Here is a 23,478-nt window from a genome sequence, read left to right as displayed (position 1 = left end):
ATTGGGAATTGAAACTCCAGGAGAACAGCAGGGAGAGAGGCCAGAAAATCAAAAGGGCTGGCAAGCATGGGCATTTTTTATGAATATCACAATCAGATCATTTAAACCTTCTGCATCATTTATATTGCTTATAAAAGATTATCAGTGTGTTTTCTTGCCAGATTTGTTCACGGCACACAGAGCAAATAAAGAAGACGCTGAAGTGATCATGAACCAATGTCAATTACACTTGAACTAAACTGATAAATATGCTGTACAAATTAGATCAAATTTATAGCTCAAAAGTAGATTTCCATACAGACATTGAAATGAGCATCCTTAATCTCTGTCATCAACTGACATCATTATCAAATGTCCTACTCTGTATGTATGTACTATATATTGTTACACAGCAGCTGTATCATATTCAATACGCATGCTGCAATAAAAAACAAAACTTTGCAGACTTTGTGTCTTGCTCATACTTTTAACCTTGTATGAAGTCAAATATACTGACAAATAATTAAATCTACCATTTACTATAACTGCGTGATATCTGCTACATCACAAGATATGAATGCAAAGTATTGTTCTTGCAACTGCATTTGCTACATTTTTGGACTCAGACATAGTTTAACCGCCTCATGTGATAGTCTACTTCAGTACACTTTATGAACAAATATTACTGGGAGCACTTAAGGAATTTGCAGATGAACATTTAATGTCAAGGAATTCAGATAAAACAAACTACCACTGCTGGCCTGAACAATCCTGAACACACATTTTACTCTCAGCAGTTCTAGCATGAGTAGTAGTAGTAGTAGTAGTAGTAGTGGTAGTAGTGGTAGTAGTGGTAGTAGTAGTAATAACAGTGATGGTAGAATAATTTTCAGCTTTATGAAGTTAACATAAACAGAAGTGTGACATATCAATATAATTACAGATACATGAAAATACACAATACAGTGACTGTCTCACACATACACACTTATGCAGTGCCTGCATTGTCACACACTCAGCCCAGTTGACTTCAGGGAATCTTGAGCAAAGGATGACTAGTCACAGTACATACCGTCCCTACATGGTACATCCCTGATTCCCCATAGAGTTTGGATGCTGTGTAAAATCTAAATAAAACAGAATGCGATCATTTGTTAATCCTTTTTGACGTATACTCAATATAAAACAGCACAAAGACAATATATTTAATCTTTTATCAATCAACTTCATTGATTTTTGTAAACATGCTTAGTCTGAATTTGATCCAGAAAACACATTTCAATCAAGCTGGGACAGGAGCAACCAAAGACTGGGAAAGTTGTGGAATGCTCCAAACAGGTGTTTTTAGAGCATCCCACAACTTTCCCAGTCTTTCCTGTCATTCCACAGGTAAACAGGTTGATTGGTAACAGGTCATAGTATCATGACTGGGTATGAAAGGGGCATCCTGGAAAGGCTCAGTCGTTCATTTACGTGTCCCGACTTTTCAGAATTGTTGTTGTACATGATAGTTCAGCCTTACTGACGTGACATGAGTTCATTGTGAGAATGGCAGAGTTTCCTTTTAGATTACCTGCTTTGCACAGACGTTTTGACACATCTGAGAAGATATGCAAATATATTTCTTTCTAGAAAGTGACAAACCTTTTTTTTTTTAATTTATTGCTATTTTTTAACTTCTTTAAAGTTTTTGAGCAATCAGCATTTTGCAAAAAAGCCATCTTACTCGAGCACATGTTGAAAAAGTTAATGCTGGAATATCTTCTGCAGCAAAAAGCGGGAGTGGCGCATGATGCATGAGAGATGAAAAAGCAGGGGGTATTTAAAGTCAAATTACCACCAATGTAATGTCTAGGGAGGAGCCACATTCAAGCCTACACTCCTGAAACATTTTGAGCCAAATGAAAACTTTCTGCTCCACCTTAAGTTTGGGATTTGTTCAGGTTTAAGTCACAAGTTTTTGATCTGTGCAAAACTTAAATTGGACCCAACAGGACCTGAGAAAGAGAGGTAACATGAGCAAACACACCTGTTGTCTTTAGTCAGGCGATTACAACAGATTCATAAAACTCCAGTTATTAAGTTCTCATTTCTATAGTTTTTCAATATTATATCTTGGCGTGATATGGCGTGTTAACTGCTTGTTTCTGTTATCGTCAAAGTCTTCTGTCTGTCTTAGTTTAAGACAGCTTCTATAAATACTGACCAGAATGTCAGAACGACCTCTTTCTGCTGTGCTCTTTGTTCAGACTCCCTGCTGTCTGAAAGTCACACGTGCCAGCTGAAGTGTGCTGCGGACCGAATCTGTGAAAGATTTTCTTACAATATTGCTGTGAGAAGAAACTTCTAGCCCCTCTCTTAGCTTTTCCTCTGGAAGTGAGTTGGTGGCCTTGTTACACGTGTAGCTTGTGAAGTTGTGTTTATTTCTGTGGGTGGATTCTCACCGGTGTTTTGTATGTTGTCCTTCAGCTCCCTGGTGAGCACAGCGCTTTCTAAAGTGTTTTCATAAGTGTCTGGCCTTAAATAAGTCTCCCTGTAATATAAGTTTTTTTTTTCCTAGGCTTTCTCCAGAGTTTGGTGCCTTGAAGGTGGAGTGAGAGTCTAGATCTACTGTGGTGGACTGAATGTTTGTGTATGCCTGAGTGTATCTATAAAAGATGATGGAGGTAGTCATTGCTGGCATTGTTTTCAGAGAATTTGGTCCCAGAATCCTAGATGAGAGAGAGAGAAAGAGAGCAGAAAGATGAAAGAAGTAGTGAGTGCACAAAGAAAATATTTTAACACACTCATGAAATGTTGGGGTGTTAGGGGTATGGTGATAATACACCTGGACCTATGAGACCATTATGGGCAAAGCTACACGTCACTGGGGCTGCACAATACAGGATTTTTGTTGATATCCCATATGCCGATATTTTCCAACTCATTTTGGCCATTCATACAAATAATGATTCAATTTTCCGTTAATCTTGTAAACTGCTTTGGTTTGTCAGGTATTTACTTTGCTGAATCTGGCAAAAAACAGCCATTCCCATCTTGTACATAATTTCTTAATCGATTTTCCAAAAAATGTGTAATATCAGTGTGATATGAAACCACATAGGTTACGCCTTCAGGTCATACCAGTAAAATCTCTGATATTTGAATCTTTATGACGTTGCCGTCGATGCTGATGAGCTGAATTCATGGACTACGAGTCTGCGTGCAGCAGGTGTGCAGGTGAGATATCACAGCATTCACTGGTAATCCTCACAATGCCTGTCTAATTTTGTCACTCGTGTGGCTCATGTGTTTCTTCTTTTTATTAACAAACAAAAGACCAACCATCTGCTTGCTGTGCATTTCCCTGCAGTACGTGAATAAGGTGCAGCAAACTGAAAAGCTCGAACTCTCACCGTGTGCTCCAGACCTCATAACTCCGGGTCCTGGTGTTCTGCTCTGTTGAAGCACCACTTTGAGCTCTGAGTTGCTAAGATTTCACCATCCGTGACTTGTAACATAGTTGATCACCCAATCTATGTAAGGTGTTTTGTCTGTCAACAACTATTAAACATTGATTTCAGGTTCTCAGAATGCCAGTATAACTCAGTCAATTAAACGTGGTTTCTTTGACTTAAACCTGATCTGTAAAGAATTTGAATATTTTCTATTTGGGACACCATCGGAAGACTGTAACCCTAACCCATGCTGTTTACTCAACACAATGAATTCCTATCAGAAAAACTTATTACAGCCTTAACAGGTACAACTTTTTGGTTTCTGGACTCTCTGATTGGTTTTTCGGAACATGCTTTGGGAAGAAAGTGGTTGTTTAAAGAGGGCAGCTTTTAAAACACCTCACAAGCAACCAACGGAGACTGTTTTCAACATTCTTTAAAGTTTTATGGGCCTTCAGACATCAGCCAGGACACATTTAAAATGATCCTGGCCCCCTTCTCAGAATAAATAAATAAATCTGGGAGAGTTCTAACCACAGCACAAGAATATGTTATGTTTCTTTGGACCCCACAAATACAAGTGAAGTTAATCCCCCATTCTGAATCACATCCTGATCCTTCGTACTTTCTCATCTCCAAACGCAGACGCTGAATCTCAGAAATATTACTCTTCCTCAGGATTGTCTGGAAAGAGTAACTTTTCTCTCCTAAATTCAGAATTCTGACTCTTGACTTTTCCTCAAAATTGTGGCCCTTTTTCAAAGATTACATACTTTTTATTTCAGGTATCTGACTTCATTGGACTTTATCATTCTCACAGATTCATTTAATCACAAATAAAATTGTCTTAAAATGTGACTTATAGTTCACTTTATAGTGAGTCTGAGTCTTATTTATGGGACCCCATCCTGAATGAACATATAATTAACAGACAAATGTGATCTGAACCATCTGAGGAGTTTAAACATGTGAGTGTATTAACCTCACGTGAATATAACTTCTCAGCCCTGATATCTCTCATGTGAGCTAACGCTGGTCCATATGGACTGATGTGACATTGCATCAGGACAAACAGTCCCCTGTTGACGTGCTGGTGGCTGGATCAGCTGAGGACAGTGTAGTGGTCAGACCAGCCAGTCCTTGAGGTGGAGTAGCTCGTCAGCATCTGCTGAAATGTGCAGTCTTTGACAATGCAGTAGAAAAGTCTGCCGCAGCACCAACCTCAGTCAGTTATCACACATGACATGCCAGAACATTCAGGCTCTTTCACGGATCACACCGCACGAGCAGCGTTCATTTTAAGTGTGACGATAGGAGAATATGGCCGACTCTCCAAATAACGCACTGCTGTGCCGCACCCTGTCCTGCACCCTTGGCTTTTGGCTGTGACTCAAAGCTGTGGAGTTGACAGAAGGTAATCCCCACCATGTGAGGCCTCGGCCCCAGTTTGGAGGCGGGGTGTGATTCATTCAAATCTGCCGGTGCTATAAAAAGAGGGGAAGTTGCAAGTAACCCAACTTCAACCCGCAAGATCGTAGCACAGCACAAGAGCATTCGGGTTTTTATTCCCAGTGATAATGAATACTATTAAAGCTGTTAAAAATGCAATAGTCTGTCTCGTCTTGCTGCCCCGTTTTCTGATGGCAGCTGTCATGTTTTGGCTGCTTGACTTTTTATGCATAAGGAAAAGGGTTTTCTTCAGGATGAAGGAGCAGGAGGGCGATGCCATCGATCCTCCGCTGTGCATATCGGACTCCAATCGTCTCTTCAGCCTGGAGTCCCTCAAGGCAGTGTGGCACGGCCATAAACTGGACTTTCTGAAAGCAGCGCATCTCGGACACGGAGCGCCCAACACCGAAGTTGTTCAGCTTGAGGATCAGCGGCGCAGCCGCATCCTCGATTACGCAAACGACAAGAGACCGCTCATCCTCAACTTTGGCAGCTGCACCTGACCACCGTTCATGGCGCGTCTGAAGGCTTTCCAGGGAGTCGTGCAGCAGAACGCGGATATAGCAGACTCTGTAGTTGTGTACATCGAGGAAGCGCACCCTTCCGACGGCTGGATGAGCACTGACGCGCCCTATCAGATCCCCAAACACCGGTGTCTGGAGGACCGGCTGAACGCTGCGCAGCTGATGCACCTGGAGGTGCCCGGCTGCCTGGTGGTGGTCGACAGCATGGAAAACTCCTCCAACGCTGCGTACGGAGCTTATTTCGACAGGCTTTATATACTGCAGGAGGGAAAGATAGTTTACCAGGGTGGCAGAGGACCTGAAGGGTATCGGATCACCGAGCTCAGAGACTGGCTGGATCAATACAGAGAAAAGCTGGAAAAAAACAGTAATCTAGTTATTCATGTGTAGATTAATTCTCATGTTTTTTAGAGCTGCTACGATGAAAAGAAAATGCTGCAGATTCTTTCAGTATTATAACTCCAGTTAGATTTTCTCCATCAATAATAGTTGAAGTGTATTTATTTTTGAATCAAAGCAGTTCGTTCAGATGTACTACAGTAGGCTTCATGTCATATAGGATCCACCCACAAACAGGTTAGTTTGTTTGGACCTCGTTTGTTCGTGAACAAAAGTATTTTGTGTGTTAGAAGTTTTGTTTTGGTCTCCTCTCCTCCTGTAAATGCGCCTTTAATGAATCAGTCGGGATCGTGAGGTGTGCGCATCACTGTGTTCGTCAGTATTGTTGTGAAGTTCGGTTTTTAAACGGACTGAATCCAGAGAACCGAGACTGATGTTTTTCATACTGGAGATCATGGTGAAGGTGCTGCTGTCTGCCCTGCATGGCGCAACTGTTTTGTAAATATTGTTCCGTTTTATGAATATATTTTTCATACAATAAAATGCTTTGATCTACTCCTTCATCGCAGGCCTGTTTCATTTTAAACAAAATACCTGAACTGTGTAAGTTGCATTACTGTTGTTTGCATGAATGGTGAGAGGCTGGTGGGTTTCCCTTTTTAGCCTGTTTTTTTAGTAACAGCATGCTGTGTATAGACTTGACAGTAATTTGGCGTCTTATAGAAAAACGACAAAAGTCTGTACATTAAGGCACAACAGGCCTCTGACCGATTCCTCTAGATTCCTCCTTTCTGATGTCCTGCTGTCTTGCATTCCCTTAAACTGGTGCAGAGAAGCAAAAAACAGACAAAACAAACAGAAAAAGTCATTGCTTCATTTGGATACAGATTCTTGTCGATTCACAACTAAAACCAACTCATTCTCAAAGTGCAGAGCAGCTTACATTTTTAAGAGCATTGTTTAATTCAGCTTTTTAACTTGACATAGTTTTTCTCAACTTGAATATTTTTTTCCCAAGTCAGCAGTCATTTTCACACAGCAAATGCTCCAGATCAGCCGTATGTCCTGCAGGCACATTTGGTCTCTGCAATCAGGATGAAATATCTCATGTCAGATTAGTGGTCAGACACCTTTAAAACCGTACAGATGGCGATTATAGGTCTTTGGTTAACGCTGTGGCGAAAAAGCCGAGCTTTGTTCTCCACAGCCCCTTCCTGAGCCTTTGACCTCCCACAATTAAATGAGGATAATCACCCTTGATCCTATTATGCTGAGTGATATATCCACCTATAAGGGTCTAAACACACAAACGTTTTCAGGGCTTAGCACACCGATCCCAGAGCAGGAAAACGTGTTGGGAGCGGAGGCATTTAACTGTGCGCAGAATTCCTGTGAGTAGCGCACTTACTTACTGAAATATCTCACACTCTCTGTTGTGACTTCATGCTAAATTACTACTCCCTTGAGCCTTCACCATAAACAGCTTTGTAGCGTACACCAAGTGAAGGAAAACCCCCTCAGAGGCTTCAGATACGAGTCACGACTCAGTGTAACAGGGGCCAGCGCCTCAGTCACAGATGACTCTGGGAAACCAGACAAAGCGCTGACACAGCCCCTGTATGGAGCAAAATCTTGTCAGATGCTTTGGCTTGCAGTGTCACCACCATTCTCAATGCTATTATTCATAGTCAACTTTGGAATATAAAGTCGTTTCCTCCAGCAACGAGGTAAAGTCACAACTAGGGCGTAAATCGTTGTAGACACAACACAACAGGGCTTTAGAAACTCAAACGTAGTGCCAACACAAGGATGCTCATTGTTGTTTAAGTGGGTAATCTTACCAGAAAACAGTGCTTATGAATCACAGTTTTGAAGCAAATTTGAGTCAGCTCGTCCGCCATGTCATTTGACATTTGAAATTATGAGTTCTATGTAGACAAAAATCTTTTGTTCAAGAAAAAAACAGGATCTGTGTTTTTCCTCATATCTGAGACGTAGCAGTGAAGTAGATCAGGTCCTTCCAGCTTGCAGTCCTCTGCCATCAGCACTCATCATTGGCTATAGTTTGTCCACACATGAGGGGCTGTTTAACAGCAGAAGTGCATGAAGCTGCGACTTTGTCACGTTTAGTTTGCAGGGAGAAGTCGACAGCTTCTTTGGTGCTTTTGCTGGAGATGCAGTCCAGTTCCCGACGCAGTGGTTCCCAACCTGGGTGTTGGGAAGGGGTTGCAGGATAAGTCTAAGTTTAGGTTAGAAGACTCAGTGACTAGTTTCAATCAAAAATACCTACATTTGCTGGTTTTAGCTTCTCAAATATGAGAATTTGCAGCTTTTCTCTGTTACGTTTTTATAATTGTAAATATCGTTTGATTTTGGACTCCTGGTCAAACAACATCACCTCAGTATCTGACTGTTTTCTTACAGCTTATACTTTATACTCCTCATTTAAAGGATAACCAATAGATTGATAGTTAGTTGCAGCCCTGCACAAGATAATTAAGGAAAGGAAAGCAGAAAGAAATTATGCTACAGGAAATTCTGTTCATTCTTTCAGATGTTTGTCTAATCATTGCTATTTTTTTTGTAAATTAATGGATAATTGAACCTTTTCTGGCCACTAAGTATTAGAAAACAGAAGTCATTTTGGTTGAAGTGATCATGAGTCCATTAGAAAATATGGTGCTGCTCTCACTGCAGGGGTTGTACAGTGACTGCTCATCTGGAACACATTTAACACACAAACATCGTATTTATGTGGAGCTGACAAGTGATGGAGGGGTTACCTGCCTAAATGAAATATAGCTTGAAGTGCATCCAGTGCCCCTGAAAGAAACCCCTACTGAAATTCTTTGAATCTGATCTGGATTATTTCCATGTGTGATTTTCCGTGGATGCTGAGTTTCATCTGTCAGAGGAGACGGGAACAAAGGGTTAAGGGTCTCAGGCTCAGGGGAGAGATTTAACTTTTCCTGCTCTGTTTTGTTTTTATGACCCGGAGGAGGCACAACGGCTCTGCTGAGGTGGGGTTTTTTTTAGCTTTCTCTGGTCAGCTTTGAAGGTGAGGGCCCCTCTCTCCCCCAGGGTCATAACTCCACATATGAATGTCTGGTGGTGGGGTGCCGGGGCCTCAGCACACAGAGGTTTCAGTGAAACCTGTGTGATTTCTGGTTTAACATGTTAACATTTAACCAGGCTTTAAGCAATCTTCTTTATGCTCCTGAGCCTCTTTTGTGGACATTATTTGCAGGAATGCAGACACTGTTAGAGAGCTGAAAGTGCTGTTGTGCCTGAGAATTTAATCGGTAGCTTTAATTTGAGTCATTGAGCATTGTCACAAGTACTGACCGAATTAGCTGCGGCAAGAGGCGTTTAGTGCCAAGTTGCAGGATCAAGAAAAGATTGTAATCCATATGCAATCCACACTGATTAACACTCAGTTTAACATTTAAACTCCTTTTATATAACTGCTACCAGATATTCAGATCTACTGGACTGTCAGATTTTTAAGGGTAGTTTTTGTAGGTCAGGGATACGCAGTTACACCGCAGGAGTCTCTGAGACATTTTCTAATAAAGTCAAGTCTGTAGTGAGAAGTGGTTGGATGTAGTGCAGAAAAAAGCCCCCGCAGATTGTCACTCAATCGGCGAACTGAAATAGCGACAAAGTGGAAAATGATGTGTTATGTGGGACAGGCAGCAATCATCCTTGACTCCTGTGATGGTCTATATTGTTGCACAGAAGGAGACCAGTGAAATGGAAACGAGGAGACATTGTCTGTAACATCAGCTGTTTGTGTCCACATTGTTACTATGATACATTTTTGTCTTTTTAAACAGGATGTTGGTATAAAATTATAGTAAACAGGGATAAGTAATTACTGCAATCATGAAACCAGCGTTTTGTTCAGATAAATTGTGTGTGTGTGTGTCAATTCAATGTATGTGAGAAAAGTAAATGAGTCATGATTAAAAACAAAATGTGGTGTTTTCAGTGCCGTGACATGCACCACTTCATGAGAGCTCCCAGCCACTGTCAGTCCTCCTCTGTCTTCTTTTAGATGGATGACACCTTGTGGTTGTACTACATGACTGCATGATGTCTTTCACACATGTCTCAGAGCTCCAAGCCTAAAACACACCGGGCATAAAAAAACCACTTCTGCACTGCTGCGGTATAGGTTGAAAAGCCTTGATGGAAAAGCAAAACTACTCATTCTCACTTCTTGAAATTTCAAATTTACTAATTTTATCAAAGCTTTTCTTGTTTTGGAGAGTCAGGCAAAGCCAACCTCATTAATATTTTACTGAGATGGTGATATTATATGTTATATATGATATATGATATAATATGATGCATGTGCAGTGGACAGCATTTAGTGTTCACTGCACATTAGTGCTGTCTTCATAAACACATAATAAATTTAAGTGTTGCATTTTTTCTGATGAGTCATTAGTACTTCAAAGGCAGCCGGGCACATTTGTCTCCCAAAATGGCAGCTGGAGGAAACTGTTTCTGGATATTTAGATTTTAAAGTCCCCACAGTTGTTTTCATTCATGTTGTCTACCGCTTAGGGAGGGACAACACTTGGCATGAAAATGCAGCCAGACCTGATTTTGTCAGGGGAACTTGTGGTGGCAAAAAGCAGGCAGGACAAGAAATGTCTTAAGCTTGTGCACTGCGACACAATCACTTCTCATCTTCTCCGTTTATTGTTTCACATGGCAGTTATGTAGACAAACAGTATTTCGTGACTGAGGGGTCAGAGCCATCACTCTCTCAAACTGGCCGGACATTGGAGAGCCTTAAATCAGCTTGAATACTTGCAGTCGGAGGGAGGTCACGACCTGAAGCAAGCATGTCCCTCTTCATTACAGACATGACTGCGTAGAAAAATCCGCACAATTATTTATATGATCAACAGGCCGCGCCTTCATCACTTGTGTTAGTACATAGTTTAGTGACAGTATAGCTACTGGCATGGGTCCATTCACTTTCACCTGACTAGATGTCTAATCAGCCAGAGTAATTGAAACACCTGTGTGAATGTGCAGGGTCTTTAATACCTCAAAGATCATAATGTGATGGTGGTAAACTCTTAAAAGTGGTGGTGTCAAACCTCAAAACACACAGAGAGCAAGGTGCAAACCAAGTCCATCAACAGTAAATGTATTGCACTCAAATATGGGATATTACGCTTCCAGATTACGAGTTCCATCTTGGGGGGCTTTAAAATCAGAGGATACTGATGATCAAAGAGAGTCAAAAGATCTAATGTAGGTACTATATGCCCAGGTTGTTTGTTGATTCAGCACTTTTTTGTAGCTGTCAAGATATGTTCTGTACTTCCCTTGTAGAGTTTGATTCATTACTTTCGGGAAATACAAAAAACTGTCCTTTCAGGGAAAGAGAGCTACTCAGCTGTATTACTGCAACTTGCTTATTGCAGACTGCTGCTGCTCAAGTCCAGGTGTGGTGCATAATTTGTACCACAAGGTGGTGACAGAGACTGCTATCTGAAACTGGCACCATTCATGATAGTGGAGGGGTGCTGACAGAGTCACTGTTATCATTCAGTTGATTATCAGAGAGTTGGCCCTGGAGAGAAATATATTAAGCATCATAGTACAGGAGAGCAGATGTTCCACTGATCTCAGAGCAGGTAGGTGGTGGTGCATACAGCATGTGCATCGGTTGGATTTCACACTGCGAAACATCTGACGTGTTAGCCTTGCCAAGCATCTGATCTTGTCTTAACCTGCTTGTTGTGTCAGAGTTAACAGCGGCTCAAAGAGATGGACTCAATATGAGTCCTGAACAGGACAAAACAGACAGAATAAGACAGTGGTTTTATACATTTATCATAAGTAATGATCACACAACAAAACATTATCTGGCCAAAGTACAACAGCAGATAATCCCAAACTGGAACAAATACTGATAAATTCTGTACGGTTACAGTCACTGCGCCCCCTGGAGAAATGCCACTTGAAAATTATTCAGATTTGAACTCTGCAGAATGTAATACACAGCCTGGAATCTAACTCTGTTATAAGTGCAAGATTACCACCCTGTCAGAGAACTGTGATAAACACAACCCACCATACTAACAGAATCCCCTTACAGGCTGAATGTGGGCTGAAAGGGACTTATGATTGTGAGAGGGAAGAGAAGAATTCTCCCACTCAAAAAACACAGTAATCCTCATGTCAGCAGTTGATAAATTTGAATATTTTACATCCATCATGTTCCACATGTTTAACTGTATCTTTACTTGGTAAGAAGCATGTGTTTTTCTTGTTTGAAGTGGGTGGCCATCTCATGCATGATGAGACAAACCAATAACACTTAACAGATGTTACAGTATTGATTTCAGTGTGCGGAGACACATGGTGCATGTCCTGGAAAATTCCAATGCTGACAATAAGAAGCAGTATTGGACGCAAATCTCTGGGAAGCTGCAAATGAGACCGACGATAAAGCGAAGGTTCAAAGATATTGATAGCATGGATACACATAGATGATGATGGGAATAGAAAGTGGCATTTCTTGAGGAGCTGTGAAATAACCTGTGTCTTTATAACAGAGTGCACATCTATGTATATAACTTTAACACCAACATCTAAAGTGATACATCTGCAGAGAAACAAGATTGGATAGTATCTGGGAAATAAAATTACAGGATCTGAAAGTACAGTTTGAGTGGCATGTGGTAATATCTAATTACAACTTTGAACTTCACATACTATACAAAGTCACAAGAAAAATAGAAAATGGCAAATTCAAAATATGCTGTACGGAGATGATTAAGGCTGCAACCAACGCTTGTTTTCATTGTTTATTAATGTGCTGATTATTTTTCTCAATCGATTATTAAAGTAAAAGATATTCAGTTAACTATCACACAAGACAAAGAAAACGATGAAATCCTCACATTTGAGAAACTGAATGTTTGGCATTTTTGCTTGAAAAATTACAAAATAGTTGCTGATAAATTTTCTGACAATCGACAAATCGGTTAATCGTTGCAGCTCGAGGCATGCTTATAAAATCTGAGTAAAGTTTGTTAACATATTCAAAATCAGTAGAAATACTTTCATACAAATGCTGAAAGGAGAGTGGTCTCGGTTGCACTTGCTTTGTTAGTGGCTACTTTTAATTCAACTACATTTCTCCTTTTGTAATATTAACCACATCACTGTATCATAGACCAGTGTGTAACAAAGCAAAGGAACCATGGAGGTAAAGTCAAAAACACAACACAATGACATCTTTTTACCAGCTACTGAGGTGCTATGTGGTGGAACATCTTTCATAATTTCATATGTTTTTAATGGGTAGTTTTGCAGCAGTACAATTCAAAGTACATTTACAATCCAGTGTCATGGTTGTCCATTTAGTCCAGTAGACGATACATTCAGTTACACTCCAGTGTGGTCCAGTATCTCCCACTTTAACACAACTGTACAACAGTCATAGTATTTGCTCCATGCTATTTTTAGACATTCATATTAAACTTCTTCCAAAGGGAGAGGGGAAGAGAGAGAGGTGATTTAATCAGATGGAGGTGTAGTGTCTCCCAAAGCTGGTGAGTCTAATCTTCTCCGGCAGGATGATGTTTACTGAATGCTCCGACTCTTCCTGGCTCACGCCGCCGCCCTCTCTCAGCAGGTGTTCCCTTTGCTGCCGAACAAGCTGGCTGTACTTGGCATTAGCCAGCCACGTCTCACAGCGGCCAAAAAACACAATGCCCATCGTGCCCAGGATGACCAGGCAGGTGAGCAGGGCCAGCATGCCGAAGCAGACGAGCTGACCGTGGGTGACGAGGACACCGGGGGAGTGGACCGTCTCCTTCAGGGTGATCTTGAGGAGGTCTCTCTCAGGCGGTCTGAGGAGCTTGTGGAAGGTGTGGGCAGGGAGGGAGTAGTGCTGCGGAGTCAACGCAAACACTCTGTGGTCTACAGGCCTGGCACCGACCGGCTTGGACCTGGCCTTTGGCTTGTGTTGCAGGGAACATGTGGGACCTGTAAACCATTTCTGACATGAGCACCGGAAGGTTCCATCAGGTTGACCAATACATGTGCCCCTGTTGGCGCAGGGGCTGCCGGCGCAGGGCGAGAGGCTGCTGGTGTCATTACAAGTGAAACCAGTGAAGCCGTGCGGACAGACGCAGGTGAAGGCCAGGCCGTGGTTTGTACAGTTGCCACCGTTGAGGCAGGGGTTAGGCTGGCAGCTGTCAATGCTGATCTCACAGAAGTCTCCAGAAAATCCAGGGGGACATAAGCAGGAAGAGTAAGCTGCTGAGCCATCGGCATCCATACATGTACCTCCGTTCTGACAAGGAGAGCTGGAGGGCAGAGCAACAAAATGTGAATATGGAGCAGGGGGGAAATAAGGCTTTATACTGCACCGCTTTACTACAGCATATTTTATCATGTGGTCATAAAGCAGCCGTGAGTGAAGCACCAGCAAATCGGTCCAGTCCAGGTGGATTTCATAAGGTGGATGTTAAAAGGGCGCTTTCTTGTTCTAGGCCATAATTTGCGGGGTCCCTCAGGGGAGTGTCCTGGGGCCATTTTTATCATATATTAATGAGTTAAAATCTACCTGCTTCTGTGACTTCTTTTTCATGCAGATGGTGCCGCATTCATTACATCGCATTAAGCTTTTGTCGCTGAATTAACCATGTAAGAATCCATTAGAATATTTGAAAAATAACTGTCACAAAGCTTCATTCAGGGGTAGCTGAGGCAAAGCCTCTTGGATTTTCAAATCAAACTGAATCATCGTTGAGGCAGGTCAGACTGTAATTACACCAAAAACCCCACTTAATCATTTAGGTTTGTTTTTAGATATCTGCGCCCGGGGGTGGTCATGACACTGAAAGCACTTAATCAGTCAAGATTTTCCATGGACTTCCAGACTTTATTTATTTGGTGGGGCACAAGTTTAATGCCACCCTCACTATGGTGCCATCCAGTGGTACAGTTCTCCACAAGTCATCAAAAACAAGTTTCAGATTGCATGAAATGATCTGAATTACCTTTTTTACATAATTATGAAATTAAGTAAAGTTCTCATTAGACCTATATACTGCTGTATAGTATACTGCTGGAAACTGATCCAGGATGCTTAAAGCGATGTGATGATGCGATCACTAAATTCTGTCACATTTAATGAGTTCAAGCAAACATTTCCACGCAAATTGTAATAAGAAGTACTAAAATGTGTTATTGAGGTTTTTGTTTTGTTCAGTGTCCTCTGATTTAATACTTCACAATGGGGCACAGTTCATTGCATTCAACATGAATTTATATATTGTGATATGTCAGTATCAATATCAGAATAACAACGAAAACTCCATTTTATTATCATTATTGAGTAAACCGATGAGTATTTTTCTTAATTAACTGATTAATTACTCTGGTTGTCTATAAAATTGTAAAATATGCTCATTAAGAGCTGAGGTGACGCCTGCAAATTGCTCATTTTGTTCAGCTAACTACAAAATCGGTTGCTGTTGCAGATTAATTTTCTGGTAATCAACTAATCAATCAACTTATTGTTTTAGCTCTAGAGTAGTATGATTATTAATATTGTGATATTGATTTCTGTCATTTTGCCCAGCCCTTATGAAAAACAGTGTGTAGCTCATTTCCTGCTGGTTCAAAATGAATGAACCCAGAAGGAAGAAATGAGTCCAGAATGAGTCTTAGCTTTTGCTCCTGCAGTAATGTTCCTGCACCCACATGTGCAGCTTATCTGATCGATGCAGCCATGCTTCACAAAGTGTGCTGATGAAAACCCAGGATAAAAACAATCAATGTCTCTAATAGTAGCTTGTGTAATTACACAAGTTCCTAGCATTCTGTCTCTTTGAGTCACAGAATAATCGCTCTGGCGTACATTTCAGACATCTCTGGTGTCTCATAGAGGAGCTGATTAATGAAACCTCATGCAGGCCTTTTAATGGAGATGAATTCCCCTGGCATACAAGCAAAGCGCCACTCGTCTCCTTGTGAAAATTATAATAAGACTCAAATGATTATTTTTTTGAGAGGAGGAGAGCTGTCAATTCACCGTCACTGAGCTGTGGGCTATTGAATTTTCAGTGCGCTCACATCAATAACAAGGCCGCCTGACGGGGAACAAACATGGTGATATTCAGAGTCTGGGGGCCATGTCAGCTGTGTGTGTCCCCAGAGAGGCTTTCATATGTATTTGACAGGCGGGGGGAGGATTCCTCCACGGATCAGGTCTGTAATCCAGCAGCGTAATGGCAGACGATGAGGTGATTTCTAGATCTTAAAGGAATGATCTGCTGTTTTTGCTGCATGCCCTTGGTGGTTGAGCAAATTATTCAAGACGTGTCATTTTCTTAAAATTATTGCTCATTTTAGTGGTCTGTATAACTGCTGTATTTTGATATTCTGTCACACCCAACTGTGTGCTAGTTCTGGTACTTTGAAGGACTCGACCCATGAAGGTGGGTCCTTCAGAGGACCTGAAGGCCTGGCTGAACCTGTGCCTCGTCTCCCCAAATGAGGACAAAACTAATGATGCTTTCAGGTGTTCCTCACCAACTCATAAAGTCGAACATTCCCAGGAATTTGCCCTCCACTGCCTTAAATAATGGTAAATGTCACCAGTGAATGTGGCTCACTTGGTAAACTTGGATTTTCATGATTATATAATTCAAAATATGAGCTTCAATGTTTCACTTTCACACAGAATGAGTAGATGCCACATGATGTGCCTGGTTAATAGTAAATATTACATACCCATATAAACTCTGTTTATCTGTGATTCCCTGCTATAACATACACAGGCTCTTAACACAAATTAACAGTATAGTTTATACCTTGCTACCATTGTTTGCATTCTGCAGTGCCTTTTCACAGTCATTGGTTCAGTTCATGTTTATGCCACCTGAAAGCAAATTCCAGATGCGAAGTACACATCAGTTGATTCCTCCAAATACCATCACAAGAAGGCTGCATTTCTGGCCACATTCTGTATAGAGAAGCATTTGAAATGTGACAGCCTTGTCAGCCGATTATGATGTACTGAATTGGGATGAGGCTTGTGATGCTGCCCGGGTGCACACCGCCAGCTACTGCATAAAGGTGTCTGCTTGTCAACAAGGGAAGAGCACAATAAACACGGCCGCTGCTGTATTTATGACAGGAGGAGGCGGGGGAATTCATTCTCTGAAATTCCTTCTTTCCACATCTGAGGATTAATGTGTTTGAGATGAAAGCAAAATTTATGCCAGCAGGAGAAATTGTGTTTGTTTTGGCAATGTTAGCACAGTCGCTCTGCTTTTATTGCTTTGCCATTGCTGACAGCAAGTATAGGCTGGCCTAAACATGCAGAATGCTACACATTTCTAGAGCTGCGACAGTTAGTCGATTAATTGATTAGTTGATTGGAAGAAAATTAATCTGCAACTGTTTTGGTAAGCAATTAACTGCGTCAGTCATTTTTCAAGCAAAAATGTCAAATATTTACTGGTTCCAGCTTCTTCAGTGTAAAGATCTGCTGTTTTTCTTTGTCATTTACGATAGCAAATAAAGAGTCTTTGGGTTTTAGACTGTTGGTTGGACAAATGAAGTCATTTGAAGATGGCTTCATGAAGAGGCTCTAGAAAGTTGTGATGAGCATTTTTTGCTATTTTTTTGACATTTTATAGACTAATTGATTAAGTGTGGAGATTCAGCAGAACAAAAATTAAAATAATCATTAGTTGCAAATTTACAAATTTCTTTTAAATGTATGTACCCACATGATACAGAGAAACAGGACTGCTGGTCACATTATCCTCAATATTGCATGGATCAGCTTCATTGTTAAATCATGTCAGTATCCACACTGTACTTGATCTTAAAACAACTATAAACTATATTTCTATGATAATAAAATTGCAATGGGACATCGTCAAAGAATTGATCATGAACCTTCAGAGAATGATCACCCGAATCTGCAGCTCCCCCTCAGTTTTATGGCGAGTTACAGCTTATTCTGTAGCTGTTCAGCCCACAGCTTTACTGTTTTGGTTTACTCTCACCGCTCGTCATTTTTGGCCACAGCATGCAACGGGTTGCAGAGAAAAAGCTGTAAAAACCCACTATACACGACCTGCTCAGCAGCAAACGGCAGACTGACACAGTTAGCAGCTAGCTGGTGAACATAGTGGAGCATTTAGCATCTTAAGAGAAGGTGGTGGAGACCAAAAGCAGCAAAGCAGAGAGAATGAATATTTGCGTAGTGGCCAGAACTCCAAATTGCTCACAAGTTCGCCACATCAGCTAAAGGTGATGTTGAACCTTGTTTTCACTGCTAAGTGGCCAAAAAAAGGTCTTGCAGGTTTGAAGTATTCCCAATGGCGTGAATCAGCGTTTGTTTGGTTCCAAGTTATCAGGCACATGGACTCGATGCAGATACTGTCGTCTGTGGCTATTGTTCACGATCAGCACCATGTTCTTCTTTGGTTTTATGCAGGGTCACAGAGCTGCACACCAGAAAAGTCAGTCCTCAGAGGAATGGCTGAATTTTTAACTAGAAATAATAAGCTGGAGCCCCACCAAGAGGAGTTTTCCTTACAAAGTTGGAAACTTGCCAGTTCCCACATTTTAGCGTGCTTGTGTTTGCGGAGGTATTATATCAAAGCAAACTTTTCTGCTTGTCTTACAAATGTGCAAACACCCTCTGGCCAAATACAAATCACAACAACCAACCTGGCTACATTGTGTGCAGTCAGGAAAAAAAGAACATCCAATGTATTCTCCAACCGCCTGCCATTACAAGCTATGTATACACTAGCCACAGTGTGAGGTGGTTTCGACTGGCTGCAGAGAGCACTGATGGTAAACAGATGGAGATGAGGCTGTAAAGCATCAAAAGTATTCCTTTACTTAATATAGAAATTCAAATAAGAGGTGCTGGTACCTGTTTGAGAGACAAAGTCCTCGCCTCAGCTGGCAGTTTTCACCCACGTAGCCTCGGGGACAGATGCACAGGTAACCCCCCTCTCCTGTCTCTATGCAGGTGGCATTACCAGCACAAGGCCTGGATGAGCACAGGCGAGTATCTGTTGTTTAAAAAAAAACAAAAACATGCTGTTTTTAGATCTTGAGTGCTCTCTCTCTTCCTCTGTCTGTCTCTGCCTGTTTTTCCCTCTCGCCTTTGTTTCCACTCTCGCACACATTCTCGCCGCAGCATCTTGTCACCGAGAACAAAACTGAGAACACGACCAACCAGGCAAGCAGCACATATGCTCCAGCAGAACAGGAGATGTACTGTGTGTGCCGATAAGGAGGTCAAACCAAGCCAGAAGCCCCAGAAAACTTTCTTCTTTTAATCTTCTTCCTTTGTTTCCTCTTTTGCTTGAGGGGCAGTGAGTATTTTTATGTGATCACGCTGATGGTCGATGCTATGCGAATTATTAGTTAAGTGATTAATTTAAATAATAAATTAAGTTGAATTTTCTTTTGATGTTTTCACGTGTTCATATCATGTGCTTTGCTCAATAGCAGAAAAGCAGCCGTTTATAATGCGCAATTCTGCAGTTATTTTGTGGCTTCAGCTTTCATCATTGACCCAGTTTTTTTCCCCTAATGATTTTTTTTTTAAAATCATAGTTACATTTTTTTCTGCTGTAACTACCCGCCTAAAAATACAGCCAACTATATTCTCCACACACCTGCTTCATGCGGTGGCGGTCTGTGTGTCCCTGAGGCTCCGTGACTAACCCCTGCTATGTCAGGGAGCGTTAGGAGGCAGACAGAGATACGAGTGTCTGGGGGAGCTTAATGAGACTCACCTTGGTCACACAGGCTGCCCACCCAGCCCTCCTCACAGACGCACTGCCATGCCTTCCCACATGTGCCGTGCAGACAGCCGGGGAATGGCACGCACCGGTCACAGTTGTCTCCTTGCCACCCTGGTTTGCACCTGAAAGAGGGGGAAAAGGGAACAATGCTGAACTATTTATATACCACCCACAGAGCTTTGCAGTCCTCCTCTTGTCCACATAGTTCCCACATGCGTTTTTTTTCCCCTCTTGTAGTACAAGGCGTGTTAGATTATGCAGTAAAATTCCCTAAATACTAACAGTGACGGAATACAGTCATTTTGGCTCAAGAGCAGATACAGTAGCATTTGCCAGGAAAAAACATTTCAAACTGGGCAGTCTGTGTTAACCAAAAGCTTTTGAGCTATCTGTTAGGATAACAATGCTTTTTACTGTTCAAACAAAGGGATGATTTGGCAGTTGACTTAACCACTTAACACACAGTGCGAGCGCCAAACAAATCTTTAAAAAAAAAAGAAAATAGAGATGGATCCAGTTGGCTGGATTGCGATTGCATTTCTCCAAGGGAAACACAATTACAGCTCCAGCGCTTTATGGAAATTAGGTTGCAAAAGCCCACAGGGTACCTGGTTATCATGTTCACAGGAATCTGAGGTCGTTTTAGTACCTGCACTTCCCTGGCTTCTCACAAAACCCATTTTCTGTGTTGCACCTCGCGTTGCATTCCCAACCTTTGAGACAGAGAGAAGGGGACAGCAGCAAAAATAATAATAAAAAAGCAGATAAATCATTTAGAGCAATGAAATATTTATGCCTTATACTTTCTTTCAACGCAGACTCGGTTCAGAAAAGAGTTTTGTTTTTTTCCATGAATGGACTCTAATCTCTTTGAGTCTCTGTCAGGGGTCCCAGAGGGCTGATCAAAATCTCACATTACCTTTGGCGATGCCCGTCACGAGCAGAATTAAGAGCGGCGCTGCGGGATGCATCGTAATGTCGAGCAGACCCCTCTTTGTCCTGCAAAATATGAAGCGGGTTAAGTCCGCGTGAAGAAGCCATGTTTCTCTAACAGATATCTCATTACTCAAAAGTTCATTTGAGGAAAAGAAAAGCCTTAGATGCAGAATTGAGAGGGATGCTTGGCAAATGTGGCACATTTTCTGTGGAGCTCTGAGATGCATAGTTAACTGTTACATCACTGGAGTTGAAAATGTAATTACTGAAAGGGCAGCATGATGGAAATCACTCCCAGAGCAAATCCAAACTAGAATAATAATCTGATTCTTTTCTTCTTGAATGAAATTGACGCACCTGAACCATACGCGTCTGCTCCCGAAGGTCCGTCCATTACGCACGAGCAGAAGCAGAAGCAAAAATCATCACATTATTCATGTCAAAACCCTCATTAACTTAAATTATCATGTGGCATCCGAAAAATTTCCTCACCTATGTCGCTCCGGCGCTGTGACTCCAGCTGGCTTCGGGCATATTTCTTTGATCTGATTGGACTTTCTTTTTTTAAATCCACGCGTCGAGCTGTTGAAAGTGATACACCAGGTGTACAGTGTGGTGGTCCGGTTGCCGGAGGAGGACCTGGACGTTTTGACGGGGCTGCTGCATCGTGCGTCGTCCCAGTGCAACACGCTCCTCCCACCTAAGGAGGGAGAGTGCGCTCACAGTCTGACCCCCCAGAGAAGTGATGTACAAGTGGTGCGATACACGAGGCGCACCATTTCATACGCGTCCTAATGAATGCCTCAGCAGAAGCTCTGCTTAGAGAAGCAGAGGGTTCCTGCAGGCCATTAACACTTCCAAAACAGCTTATTTCTGCTTAATTTCATGTTTTTGTTTTGCTCATAATTCGTTATTAAAACACAATTCGATCTGTCTTCTGTTAGTTTGACTCTCAGCCATGAGTGAAGGAAATATTTAGTCTTTACTTATTCTAAAGTAGCAATGCTACGATGTAAAAATACTTCAGTACAAGTAAAGGTGTTTCATATTCAAATCAATTCAAAATTACAGAAGTAAATAAAAGTGAAAGTAGTCATATTGCATCAGAATAGCCTCTTTCAATGTTGTTATGTTTCATTATACATAATGAATAGTGTACTGTATTCTATACATCAATGTCAAAAAGGGCATTAAGAATATGTCCTTTTTGATACATACTCAACTGAAAACAGTACAAAGACAATATATTGAATGGCTTCACTTCATCAGCTTCATTGATTTATATATATATATATCTGCTTTTTCTGAGTTTGATGCAGTAACATGTTTTAAACAAGTTGGGACAGGAGCAACAACAGACTGGGAAAGTTGTGGAACGCTCCAAAAACACCTGTTTGGAACATTCCACAGGTAAACAGGTTGATTGGTAACAGGTGATAGTATCATGATTGGGTATCCTGGAAAGGCTCAGTCGTTCACAAGCGAGGATGGAGAGAGGTTCTTCACTTTGTGAACACATGACTGTATGAAGGTTGTTACTACATGGACTCAGGAACACTGTTGTTGGTGAACACAGTTAGTTTGCAAATGATTTCAACCTGTTTTTATTTGTTTTACACGCCGTCCCATCTTTTTTTGGACCATATACTCTAATATATATAGTATAGCATATTACAGTTGTAGCTGGTTGAGGTGAAGCAAATTTTACCGACTTAGTCTATAACAATCCATCTTATCTTAAGATAATTGAATGTTTTGTATGAAAGTCCATTGAAAGTAACTATTAATCATTAATTTCAGATCAATGTAGTGGAGTACAAAGTTTGCCTGTAAGATGTGGTTGAGTACCAGCATAAAGTAGGACTGAAGGGAAGTACCACAATAAGTTACATTTCACCACTGCTGACCATTAATATGCAACATAAAGCCATCATACACACCATCAGAGAGTTTTTAAAAGGTAAACCTAACAAAGGAATTAAGTCAGCCTTCCCCCCGTTTAGAAATGATATTGAATGACTTCTCTTACACTGCACCTACCTGTCATACATAATAATGCCCGGGTCTATTCTTAGGCCTCTTACTGCTGCTGCACTTCCCAAGGGCAGAGAATGGTATTTTCCTTCCTGTAAAGTATAGCTTATTGTCCAAGGGCCCAATTATGAGTTCCAGTTCCTTCAGTCGTGATTAGATCGCCAATAAAGACTTTGAAAATGGTGGTCAAGCAACCATCAGGGGAAATCTACTACGCTCTTTTAATGTACACGTATAAGATGCAACCTGTCCCTTGTGCAGGTCTGTCGGCGTTGGTGGAAGAAAAAAGAAAACAGTTAAGGTTTCCTTGTTGGCCGTATGATAAATGACAGCACATGTAAACCCTCATCATTCCAGATATGATGAGGTTTCCAGCTTCTCTCAGAGATATTATTTCAGCCTGAGCAGACATTTCTGGACGAGGCAGGTGTGTGAGTCTGCAGTCTAGACACTGAGAGCACAAGCCAGGGATCTATACATGAATGCAAATAAGCAGCAGATCATTTTTTCATATTAATGGGGGTAAAGAGAGTACAAGAATCTCCTTTTCCCTCTCCCACACAATCAATCTGCATTTGCCAGAGAAAGACGTAAACAAGACACACACACACACACACGCAGGCGTTAGAAAAAGGGGGCAGATGTGAGTGGAGGTGAAACGGATATCTCCTCAGATCTGATCTTCTTTTCAGATGTCCGCTCTCATATCCCCGGGTTCAATTTGGCCGTGTGTTTATTTTCAAACCTCCAGAGACGGAGCTCACAGCGAGGGCGTAACATTACGGCAGTGATGTGATTCCCTGCCACAGATCTACCAACAAGGTCCCACATCACTCAGTCCCTTTTTTAATGAAATGTCTGAGGTTAGCATGTGCTTTATTAAAGTGAAGGGGTCATCAATTGATTTTTTTTCCCCCCCATTACTGATCCCATCTGGTATCTGATCTTTTA

At 41.5% G+C, this 23,478-nt stretch overlaps 2 protein-coding genes across 2 annotated transcripts; one reads left to right on the top strand and one right to left on the bottom strand.

Annotated features, from left to right (window-relative positions):
- Window positions 1-4,952: 4,952 nt before the first annotated feature.
- Window positions 4,953-6,246, top strand: dio3a (iodothyronine deiodinase 3a). The gene has a single exon (XM_041954118.1). The coding sequence runs from the start codon at window positions 4,994-4,996 to the stop codon at window positions 5,777-5,779; it is 786 nt and encodes a 261-aa protein (XP_041810052.1). The 5' UTR covers window positions 4,953-4,993; the 3' UTR covers window positions 5,780-6,246.
- Window positions 6,247-13,283: 7,037 nt separating this feature from the next.
- Window positions 13,284-20,528, bottom strand: LOC121618921 (protein delta homolog 1). The gene is made up of 5 exons (XM_041954564.1): window positions 20,477-20,528; window positions 20,207-20,270; window positions 19,549-19,679; window positions 18,675-18,816; window positions 13,284-14,073 (listed from the first exon to the last, which is right to left on the bottom strand). Exons 1-5 carry the CDS (start codon window positions 20,526-20,528, stop codon window positions 13,284-13,286), a joined length of 1,179 nt encoding a protein of 392 aa, XP_041810498.1.
- Window positions 20,529-23,478: the final 2,950 nt, after the last annotated feature.

This window comes from Chelmon rostratus, chromosome 15, assembly GCF_017976325.1.
Source record: "Chelmon rostratus isolate fCheRos1 chromosome 15, fCheRos1.pri, whole genome shotgun sequence".
Lineage (NCBI taxonomy): Eukaryota > Metazoa > Chordata > Actinopteri > Chaetodontiformes > Chaetodontidae > Chelmon > Chelmon rostratus.
This window is presented reverse-complemented; position numbering and strand designations above follow the sequence as displayed.